At 43.9% G+C, this 12,280-nt stretch overlaps 1 protein-coding gene across 2 annotated transcripts in view; it reads right to left on the reverse strand.

Annotated features, from left to right (window-relative positions):
* Positions 1-6,781: 6,781 nt before the first annotated feature.
* LOC138638768 (cytochrome P450 2K4-like) overlaps positions 6,782-12,280 on the reverse strand; it is a 226,642-nt gene continuing 221,143 nt past the window's right edge. For both annotated transcript variants that reach the window (XM_069728337.1, XM_069728338.1), the window contains 2 exons: positions 7,997-8,138; positions 6,782-7,139 (listed from right to left, as the gene is read on the reverse strand). In XM_069728337.1, coding sequence (XP_069584438.1) covers positions 6,946-7,139; positions 7,997-8,138 — 336 coding nt within the window. In that variant the 3' untranslated portion in view covers positions 6,782-6,945. The remainder of the gene's footprint in view (positions 7,140-7,996; positions 8,139-12,280) is intronic.

Consider the following 12,280-nt stretch of genomic DNA (forward strand, 5'->3'; position numbering starts at 1 on the left):
GGAGGAATGGGCCAACATACCAACAACAGTGTGTGGCAACCTTGTGAAGACTTACAGAAAACGTTTGACCTCTGTCATTGCCAACAAAGGATATATTACAAAGTATTGAGATAAAATTTTGTTTCTGACCAAATACTTATTTTCCACCATAATATGCAAATAAAATGTTAAAAAAAACAGACAATGTGGTTTTCTGGGTTTTTTTTTCTCAGTTTGTCTCCCATAGTTGAGGTCTACCTATGATGTAAATTACAGACGCCTCTCATCTTTTTAAGTGGTGGAACTTGCACTATTGCTGACTGACTAAATACTTTTTTGCCCCACTGTATTAGCCCGCCTGTCTTTGGCCAGAACACATGCAGTAGACAGAGCCTGAAGTTCTACTTCTTGTGCTGACAGTGAGGGAGAGAGTGCAGCTGCGTGCACTACAGTGTCTTCCGTAGTAACAGTGTATCCTGTGTGGAATCTGCCAAAATCATCAGCATATCTTGAACAGTCTTTCAGGGCATTGTAGAGAGGTTTCATTATGCGGGATGCGTCCGGTATCCACTGTCAACAATAAGTACATAGTCCAAGAAAACGCTGGAGTTCAGTCTCATCTTTTGGGAAAGGAAGGGAGCTGACGGCTATTTTTTTTTTTTTTGTGAGGTGTCTGGCACCCTGAAGGAGACAGTGACCCAAAAATATCACTTGACCAAGGCAGAACCGAAGTTTCGAGGCCGAAACTCGACAGTTCAGATCTGCCAGATACTTGAGGAGGCTAACAGTGGCAACAATGGCATCCTGCTCTGTTGTGCACACAACAAAAGATTACCCACATACTGAAGCAGCGTGACATAAGGATATTCTAACTGCCAGGGTTAAAAACACTCGCCCATATTTTTTGCAAACTGATTGGGAAAGGGCGTGTAAGATACACATCTCATTATGTTCATCCGCATAGGGGTTATAATGTAAGGACCATCTGACCATCATCTTGGAATTGTATTCTGGAGTGGAACTGTGATAATAAATCTGCCCCCAGTAAATTTACCGGACATGAGGGAGAGATTACGAACTTAGCAGTAACTTCAGGGAAAGGTCCCACAGGGATGGGTTTTGTGAGAGTATATTTATTGGGTCTGCCATCTACTCTAATTAAAACAAGCTCTTGATCTGAGAATTGACATGGCAGGGCTTGGGAGGGAGATTTCCAGACATAGGGTCAAAAAGGGATATTGGAGTATGGGACTGGATTTGTGTAAGGCAGGAGGGCTGGAGCTGGAGTCTGGGCCACTGATAAGGAACCAGCTGTGTCCTTGCAGCTGTGGGGGGGGGGGGGCTGAGATTGGAGCAGAAATCGCTGTGGCTGCTGATTTAACCCTTGATTTCCCTGTTGATGCAGAGTGGGTTAAGTTCTTCTGAAAACTTTGTACTACTTTTTTCAATGCATCGTCCAGAATGGAAGTCTCACTATCGGATCTGACTGACATTATTGCCTCTTTCAATTCAGATTTAAGGCCGGACATCAAAGCTACTGCAAAAAGGTATGTATGGGCTTTATTATACAGTGAAAACCCCAGATCTTTAAATACTACCATAAGACGCCCATAGAACTTCTCGGCAGTCCTGGATATATTGGTGCTTTGGGGTTAAGGGGCATAGGACTTACAGTCGGGAGAAGAGGCTTAATTTCCTGGGGAGGGACCATATTACCTAACAGGGAGCCCCCCTGTTTCAGGTTATTGTTTTTAATTATTTTTCTTTCGAACACATTACCCTCAATCACTTTCTCAATTCCTTCTTGCACCACAAACATCCAGTTTTTGTCATGGTAATAGACAACTTTCCTTTTTCAACGTAACAAAAACAAATCAGAATTCACTTCCTCTGTTAATCCTTAATTAGCTATATATCAACCATTCAACTTGAAGCAGATGAATCTTTTACCAATCTTTCAATTACACTGATAACCAAACTATCAAGTTTCCTTCTAAAACAAGGTGCCATTTTTTACTTTAAACTTACAATATTTCTTTCTAATTCAATGCAATATTGTTGTTTTAAACAAAACACAGATCTCCCAGCGCGTTCTACACCAAAAACATAAAATTCCGAGAGAACGCAGCGACTTGCCCCCTCCATACCAGAGACACAGAACAGATAAGAACATCACATCCTCATCTAACTTGTGGGGCACGGACTTCTTCTGCTTTAAGAGATGCAACATGACTCACAGAATACTACGCCCTGCTGCAGCTCAGGCCACTGACAACGACAATCAACACTGTGTCCTAAAGCACGGAACCTCGCGTTCAACATACTATGAATATAGAGCCTCGCGCTCGATATTTCCTGTCCCTAACCTGAACAACAGTGATTACAGACTGTCCTGTCATGATATTCCAAACCGTTGGGAGGCAGTCTCCTAATGAGAGCCCTCCACTGAAATACAGGTGGTCCCCTCTCGGGACGTCTTAGTTACCTATCTATACAATATCACAGAGGCTGCTTCTCCTATCCCTTTCTCTAAGCCGCCCCCCAATCTATAACTTTCTCAATCTTTCACTCTATTTCGCTACTAGACAATAGTCACGGGTAGGGTGGTTGAATAGAGTGCGATGACCGGTGAAGGAGGTATGGTGTACACGAGGATGCGCAGAATGCGATGTCTCTCAGTTGCTGGTTCGAAGCGTGGCACAGGATCGCGCTCGGTCTCACCACTCGACCGGTCACCCCTCGGACCCAAGGAGACCACAGACAAACCAATAACGGCTGAAACACTAGCAAGTGTGACACATACAGAGTATATGATCTCCACTTACCGTGTTTGGAGGGTGATCAGTCCTCGAGGTCAGCCACTACGGGTGTCATCCACAGACATCCAGGGATGGGTCCAGGGGGTCTCGGATCGCTGGCCACGCCCCACGTTGGGCGCCAAGTTGTCGGGGTCGTCACGACAATACCCTTCATTCACCAGTCATCCCAAATTAGACTATGAGCATTGGTACCGGGTAAGAATGAGTCAGACAAAGTTCTGGTTCAATCTCAGTGCATGCTCGTGCTTCTACAAATATTTGCAATGGTCACAGCAACTGAACTTTATTTCCTGATACACAGCATTATGTAGTGTATTAGGGGAAGGCGTACAATAGGTTAGGTTAGGCAGGGTTTAAGCAATATATGTCTAGTATCCGGTCTTTCTGGTTAGTCCTGACGTCATCTGGTGGATCCTCCTCTCTCCACGTATCTCAGGTTTCGACTTCAGCAGAAACGATACTTAGCTTCTCAGAAACGAAACTAGGGCATAGGTGAATACTGGCAGCCATTTTAAATACAGTTACATTTGCATCAGCAAGCAAAGGGGAAAACTTATTGTTTCACAGCATAAGGATATAAAAGTACAAAAAGTGTATAAAGATATATCTTTTCACCTTGACAAAAGTTTTTGCATTTCCACAAAAATGTAAAATAACCAATAAATTTTGTTCAACTTCACAATTGTGTTCCTCTTGTTGTTGATTCTTCACCAAAAATTTACATTTGGTATCTTTATGTTTGAAGCATGATATGTGGGAAAAGGTTGAAAAGTTCCAGGGGGCCGAATACTTTCGCAAGGCACTGCATCAGAAGGGCTCATAGTACAGAGGGGTGAGACAAAGGAGTAACAGGTAACAGTACGGGGTCAAATGTCAGGAGGGTAGGTCAAAACCAGGAAATATAACAAATGGATAGTCAGAGGTGCAAATCTGTGGTTAGTTACCTGAATTCAGAGAGCGTTAACGCAGAAGTGATAATCTGCAAGAGTAGTTACAACAAAATACAGGGTTATCAACAAGATCAGATCAGAGCTGGAGGCTCTATCAGGAGACAGGCCTGTACACCAGGAGACATCGGGGGGGCCATAGGAGGGCAACAACCCAGCAGCAGTACTACTACCACTGGCTTTGTGCAGGGAGGAACAAGAGGAGCACTGCCAGAGCCCTGCAAAATGACTTCCAGCAGGCCACAAATGTGCATGTGTCTGCACAAACAATCAGAAACCAACTCCATGAGGATGGTCTGAGGGCCTGATGTCCACAGCTGGGGGTTGTGCTCACAGCCCAACACCGTGCAGGACGCTTGGCCTTTGCCACAGAACACCAGGATTGGCAAATTTGCCTCTGGTGCCCTGTGCTCTTCACAGATGAAAGCAGGTTCACACTGAGCACATGTGACAGACGTGACAGAGTCTGGAGTTGCCATGGAAAGCAATATGCTGCCTGCAACATCCTTCAGCATGACCTGTTTGGCAGATGGTCAGTAATGGTGTGGGTGGCACTTCTTTGGTGGGCCGCACAGCCGTCCTTGTGCTTGCCAGAGGTAGACTGACTGCCATTAGGTACCAAGATGAGATCCTCAGACCCCTTGTGAGACCATATCCTGGTGTGGTTGGCACTGGTTTTCCCCTAATGCAGGGCAATGCCAGACCTCATGAGGCTGGATTGTGTCAGCAGTTCCAGCAAGATGAAGGCATTGAAGCTATGGGCTGGCCCGCCCGTTCCCCAGACTTGAATCCGATTGAGCACATCTGGTGTCATGCCGATAACAGTGATAAGGGGCAGTATGGGGTACGGGGACCCGCACCTGTCCCTGCCACTATAAGGGGCCCTGGCTTTCCCTTATCTCAGGGGTATCTATGATGGTTAGGAGGCCTGAGCCGCCAGAGTATCCCTGTCTCCTGTGCAGGCCCTATTAGTGGCCCCCTCTCCCCCCCAGGGAGGAGGACTGCACCAGTGTATAAATATAACAATAAACAGGGTATACAGACAAGGCAACTTAAAGTCTCAAACTCACCAAGTGCTCACACAACTACAGAGGTAACACAGAGAAGGGAAGAGAAGGAAAAAACTAGGAAGGAAAAGAGGTTTAACATGCAACCAAAACAGCAGACACCAATCTCTGTAAATAAACCTCCAAGCTCCAAAACACCACTCTCCTTCAACCTCCAAGCCAGGCAGCAGAACTGATCACTGATAACAGTTGAAGACAAAGCTGAGTCTATATAGGAGCGGTGATTACCAAACCCTAATCAGCTGAGAGACCTAGCTCTCAGCACCTTCAGTAACAAGGTTTATCTCCTGCCCTGCTGGCACAAGACAGCCAGGTCAGAACTCTTCTGTGTGAATGAGGCTCAGAGCGCTGCGGTTCTCTGGAACCTCTCTGTCGCAGTAGCCCCATATGGGACATCATGTCTCGCTCCATCCACCAACGTCACGTTGCACCACAGACTGTCCAGGAGCTGGCGGATGCTTTAGTCCAGGTCTGAGAGGAGATTTCTCAGGAGACCATACACCACCTCATCAGGAGCATACTTAGGCATTGTAGGGAGGTCATACAGGCACGTGGAGGCCACACACAATACTGAGCATCTTTTTGTTGTCATGAGGCATTTCCACTGAAGTTGGATCAAACTGTAATTTGATTTTCCACTTTGATTTTGAGTATCATTCCAAATCCAGACCTCCGTGGGATATTCATTTTGATTTACATTGATAATTATAATGTTTTATTGTTCTGAACACATTCCACTATGCAATGAATACAAATTTGCAACTGTAATATTTCATTCAGAGATATCTAGCATGTGGTATTTTAGTATTCCCTTTATTTTTTTGAGTGGCATATATATATTTATATACATATGACCAATACCTGGTCTTAAAGTATTTTAGGATGATAAAAAGCTACCTGATAATAAGCAGCGAGAGCGCAGATGCAAAATACTGATAAAATAATCACACACACTTGCCAATCATGGGGGTTTGATTGTCTAACATTCTTAATGCAAATATATATGGCTTATAAAGGGTGCCAGTTACATAATCTATGTAACTCCAGTATATATCTGATATGCTATATATGGCTTCATTCAGCTAACAAGTTCATCCTTCCAATTTTAGAGTAGCATACCCACATAGAGATGAGGAAATTTCGTGGTTATGCCTAAATTGATAGGGAAAAATGCACCTAGGGTTTGCATATAGAAGGGCTTGATTTAATGGGGCTATTATTTGTGATCACATGGCAGTTTTAATAATGACTACTACAGACAGGCTTGGCTTTAGCCCTTTCATTTACCAGATCCCTGGGGTTCCCTGGCCTTACACATTTTACTTTTGTTTAGGGATCGGTACTTACACAGGGTTCCCTGGGTTGGGGCCATGGAGTAGATAGTTGACTGGTGGTGCAGGCTGAAAAGGATTGTTCAAGTCACCAATGTAGAATCAGGAGGGCAAAGATGGTACAAAATTGGAAGGCAGAAGAATCATTAGGAAAAGGTCTGACATCAAAACAAGTGTAACACTGGTTTAACATGCTGGAAAAGAGATGTAGATAAGGGCTAGTAAAACTATATCTTGCAGATACTCGCAGTAAACTGTGAGTATTAGAAGGGTGTTTTTGTCCCAATGGCCAAAGCAGGGAGGGACAGAATACACAGTCAAATTTCCAGACTGGACAGCATTACAGGTCCAACTTCTCCATCACCAGCGATGCACACAGAATGAATATGATGACAATGGTCTATGAAAACAGTGACTATGTTCTGCACCTTCTAGGAAATAGCATCATTCCTAAAAAGGCCCACTAACAATTCACAGGAATCAGTTTCATTTGTCTGTTTTATGAAAAGTTTTGGTGTACCTTGAGATTTCATAACACTGAACCTTCTCCACTGAAAAATCCTTTTAAATGAAGATTATTTAGAAATTTGCTTAACTTAGCATTTATAAAGCGATTGCGCAATGAATAGAGATCTGTGTGAGGATGATCATGGCCTTTAACATCAAAAATGTTTAATGGTTAACACAGCGTGGCATTCATTTTGCTTTACAACTGTACATCACACATAGATTACAGAAAAGTTCAATTTTTCTAGATACTGTATCATTCACAAATATTCCCATGTATTTTATAACTAGCTTTCTATGCATCTTCTTGGATCCGTGGAATAGCACAAATCTTTTGAGGAACTGGAGCTCGAGTAAATCGAACAGTTGCGGTTAGATTTGCCTCACTGACCCCAGGAGGAAGTCGGAAAGTAAATTTCTGTAAAAGACTGGTAAAAACGAGAAAAAGCTCCATTCTGGCCAAATTTTCTCCTGCACATACTCTACGACCTGCAGAATAAAGCAAAGGCAATAAATATGAAGTTAACAGCAAAGAAATGATTGCATTGCTTTGCAGATACAGTGAATCCTTTAAAAGTAAAAGATGGAGAGATGCGAAAGATAAATATGAGATAGATAGATAGATAGACTTTCTTTGTCTAGGTTACTCTTAAAGCTATTAAGGACCTCTTATGCAGATCTAAAACTATAGAGATTTCCCAATCTGGAGAAACAATGAATTAAAAGTTTATGAATTTTAAAGGGACTCTGTCACCTGATTTTGGCGGGACTGGTTTTGGGTCATATGGGCGGAGTTTTCGGGTGTTTGATTCACCCTTTCCTTACCCGCTGGCTGCATGCTGGCTGCAATATTGGATTGAAGTTCATTCTCTGTCCTCCATAGTACACGCCTGCGCAAAGCAATCTTGCCTTGTGCAGGCGTGTACTATGGAGGACAGAGAATGAACTTCAATCCAATATTGCAGCCAGCATGCAGCCAGCGGGTAAGGAAAGGGTGAATCAAACACCCGAAAACTCCGCCCATATGACCCAAAACCAGTCCCGCCAAATTCAGGTGACAGGTTCCCTTTAATGATCAGGAACCCACTGTTCCCATGCTTTACATATACTCTTTCTTCCTTCATAAAAATTCCCCCCTTACGATGTGTCTTTCTTGTAGTGAGATATGTGTATGTGAGACAAAATAGAGAAGGTAGTGGTGTCAAGATATTGGCGAGGTTACCTCTGAAAAATTCCATCTATGCCATGTAAATCTCATGTCTGGTTATGATGTCCTCCTCTAGACTTCCATTTGGCTAATGGCACCTAATTGTGACTGGAACTAAAGAAATGTATGAAGCGAATACCTGCTGAAAATGCCAAGAAGGCTTCATTCTTCACGAACTGCCCATTTGAGTCGAGGAAATTATTTGGGTCAAATTCTTTTGGGACTTTGAATTGTTTCTTGTCATGTAAGACAGATGTCAGCAATGTAATGACATACGTACCCTATAAAAAAGGCATGACATATATGATATATCTCTTATACTTGCTAACATTTATGACTATGGAATTTTTTATTTACTTAACTCTTTGTCGTACATTTTTTATGATTGGTCATTAAGGAAAGTATGGAGCCAGCCCAGGAGCTAAGTCTGGTTTATTTGTGGCAGATGTCTGCTGGGTTATGTTTATGATAATGTAGCCTACTCATGCCAAAGTCTTTGTTATCTTTAACCTAAATCTCTAAGAGTAAGGAGACACCCAATAGTCTCGCTGTACTTCTCTATTTTTGTTTCTTTTTTACCACTACTCGGCAAGATATCAGTCCTTGCCATAAGAAGTTTTTCTGTGTTATTAGAGAACCTACCCAAAGCAAGAAATGGTAAGAAAATAAGAAAATAATAAAAGAATCTGCGCTTCCCAATTTACTTTGCTGCTTAAATGCCATATCATTGTTCATCCAGCCACTTTTAGTGCACATACAGGCGCCTCTCACAAAATTACAATATCATCAAAAAGTTAATTTATTTCAGTTCTTCAATACAAAAAATGAAACTCATATATTAAATAGAGTCATTACAAACAGAGTTTTCTATTTCAAGTGTTTATTTCTGTTAATGTTGATGATTACGACTTACAGCCAATGAAAACCCAAAAGTCATTATCTCAGTAATTTAGAATGCTTTACAACACCATCTTGAAAAATGATTTTAAAATCTGAAATGTTGGCCTACTGAAAGGTATGTTCAGTAAATGCACTCAATACTTGGTCGGTGCTCCTTTTGCATCAATTACTGCATCAATGCGGCATGACATGAAGGCAAACAGCGTGCAAACAGGGTGCGACGTATCAATAGACAACCCTGACACAATAATACCACTAAAAAGCTCCGGCAACTGTCCAGGGTTGCAGAGCGGCATTGGAAGAAAACACATTGGCAAGACAACTTCACTGCATTCAAACAGGCAACACTCGCTTTTAAATCTGCTCTCACCTCTGCTAAACAGGCCTACTTCACAACCCTCATATCCTTCCTATCCTACCACCCCAAACAGTTATTCAAAACCTTTAACTCCCTCCTCTGCCCCCCACTGCCCCCTCCAACCTCCCTCATCTCTGCTGAGGACTTTGCCACACACTTTAAAAATAAGATTGACCAAACAATGCAAGTCTTCATTTTTCAACCACCACAACCCCTTTGTATACCAGACCAATGCCCAAACCCCATAACCTCCCTCTCCAAGATCACTAAAGGGGGCTTAATTGTCTCTTCTTCAAATCGCACCTCACCACCTGTGCTCTTGACCACACCCCATCCTACCTCCTCCCCAACCTCACCACCACACTTATCCCATATCTAACCCACCTCTTCAACCTATCACTAACATCTGGCACCTTCCCTTCTGCTTTCAAACATGCCACAAACACGCCTATCCTTAAAAAGCCAACCCTCGACCCAACAGCTATGTCTAGCTATCGCCCAATATCGCTGCTCCCATCCGCTTCCAAACTCCTGGAGCAGCACTTCCACGCTGAACTTACCTCCCACCTCTCATCTAACTTGCTCTTTCACAATCTACAATCTGGTTTCTGCCCCATCTCTCAAATGAGACAGCTCTGACCAAAATCACTAATGGCTAGTGTTGAGCGATACCTTCCAATATCCTTAAGTATCGGTATTGGATTTTATCGGCCGATATTCAAAAAATATCAGATATCGCCGATACCGATACCAATGCGAGTCAATGGGACAAAAATATCGGAATTAAAATAAACCCTTTATTTCCTTGTAGGTTAATTCTACATGAAGGAAAACAACTAAGAATAATGTAGGATGTATTGGGGGAGGTGGTGGAGACATTAAAGGCATAGAGGTTTAGCCCAATCAAATGGAATAGCAGGAATTAATGTTTTTTTAAGACGTTCGGAGTTACAAAGATATTGACTATGTTAAGATTTTTTATATTTTCTCAGATATTTAGGTTTCACTACTTCCATGCTGTTCACCTTCTTTTTAACTTCTCCCACTCTTTCTTATTCATCATCTTCAGCAGCATCATCTTTTCCATCAACTTCTCCTTCACCTTATTCATCTTCTTCTTCTTCACCTTCTTCGTATTATTTTTTTTTTTACATTCTTCATATTCTTTTTATTCAACTATTATTCTTCTTCATAATCAACTACTTCTTCATCTTCTTCACATTCTTCTTCTTCATCATATTCTTATTTGTGACAGCCAGGCCTTCCTGTAGTTGTTATCTATAAAAGTTTGAAGATTACACCTTCTGTTCTGCCTGTCAAAATAGATTTACAACAGGATATGTCCACATTCAGTTTGGCTTGCAGCAGCAGGTTTTTTCCAGGGGCACCACGAGGAGGAACGGACTGACCCCCATACACTGCTTAGTCTTCTTCTGCTTATAATTTAGGTAATATCTTTTGCTCTGATTTTTAGTCTTATGCTTAATGTTCTTCTGCTTTTTGTTCTGCAGCTTCTTGTTCTTCTGCTTCTCGGTCTTCAGGGTCGTCATCTTTAGGGTCTTGAACTTGGAAATGTAGCAGAAGGTACAAGAGCAAAAGACCCTTCTGAGAACCAGCTGATGGTACTGGAACCCGGATGGCTAGCCGAAGGTACAAGAGCCAATGGAACAACCGAGGACCAGCTGACATTACTGGAACCTTGTTACTAAGCAGGAGGTACCCGTGCAAGAAAGCAATACCAAGGACCACCTGACGTTGGTGGAACTTGGATACCCAGAAGGAGGCACCTAAGCCAAAGGCTCTGCCTGGAACCAGCTGACGGTACTGGAACAAGGATGGGGAGCAGAAGGTACAAGAGCAAAAGACCCTGCTGGGAACCAGCAGACAGCACTGGAACCCGGATGGCTAGCCAAAGGTACAAGAGCCAATGGAACTACCGAGGACCAGCTGATGTTACTGGAACCTGGTTACTAAGCATGAGGTATCCATGCCAGAAAGCACTACCAAGGACCACCTGATGTTGGTGCAACTCGGACACCCAGAAGGAGGCACCTAAGCCAAAGGCTCTGCCCGGAACCTGCTGACGGTACTGGAACAAGGATGGGGAGCAGAAGGTACAAGAGCAAAAGACCCTGCCGAGAACCAGCTGACCGTACTGGTACCCGGATGGCTAGCCGAAGTTACAAGAGCCAATGGAACTACCGAGGACCAGCTAACGTTACTGGAACCCGGTTACTAAGCAGGAGGTACCCGTGCCAGAAAGCACTACCAAGGACCACCTGAGGTTGGTGGAACTCAGACACCCAGAAGGAGGCACCTAAGCCAAAGGCTCTGCCTGGAACCAGCTGACGGTACTGGAACCAGGGGGACCTATTCAAGCTTGTGTTCCTAAGAACCAGCTAATGGTGCTGGAACTCAGATAGGCAGCAGAAGGTCCACAGGAAAAAAAAAATTGCTATGCCGCGAGCCGCCGTAGTTACCGAAAACCCACAGTCCTACAGGGGGAGCTTGTCCTATTGGCACAACGGAACCAGCCTTCATTGCCAGTTCCCGCAGCCCACATAGAAATCACCTAAACTCCAGGCACCATAGAGTTGGCTAACCAGACCTCAACACGACAGGACAACGTATTGGAGGCAACGTGACCTTGACACTACCCGGAAACAGCTGGCATGCTGGAATCGGGTTGGGCAGGAGGGAGTACCCGTGCCAAAGACACTTCTGAGCAGCAACTGGCAGTGTTGGAGCCCAGGGACAGCAGGAGGAGCAGAGTGTAGGCCGAAGCCTGCACTCGAGGCAGTTTAATATCTGTTGTGTCAGCGTGGCGGTCGCAGGACACATTGCAGGATACACAGCTGGGGATCAGCTGACATTACTGAACCCCACTAAAACATGAGCGAGTGGTTTTCTCTGTGCAGACAGCACTTCTGAGCACCAACTAGCGGTGTTGGTGCCCAGGGTTAATCAGGGTGTAGGCCGAGGCCAAATTGGAGCCAGTTTATTATCTGTTGTTTTGTCAGCGTGGTGGTCAGAGGACCCATTGCCGGATACACAGCAGGGGAGCAGCTGGCGTTACTGAACCCCACTAACACATGAGCGAGTGTTTTCCTCTGTGCAGTCAGCACTTCCGGGCACCAACTGGCGGTGTTTGCGCCCAGGGAATCC

The sequence above is a fragment of the Ranitomeya imitator genome, chromosome 5 (assembly GCF_032444005.1).
Source record: "Ranitomeya imitator isolate aRanImi1 chromosome 5, aRanImi1.pri, whole genome shotgun sequence".
Taxonomy (NCBI): Eukaryota; Metazoa; Chordata; class Amphibia; order Anura; family Dendrobatidae; genus Ranitomeya; species Ranitomeya imitator.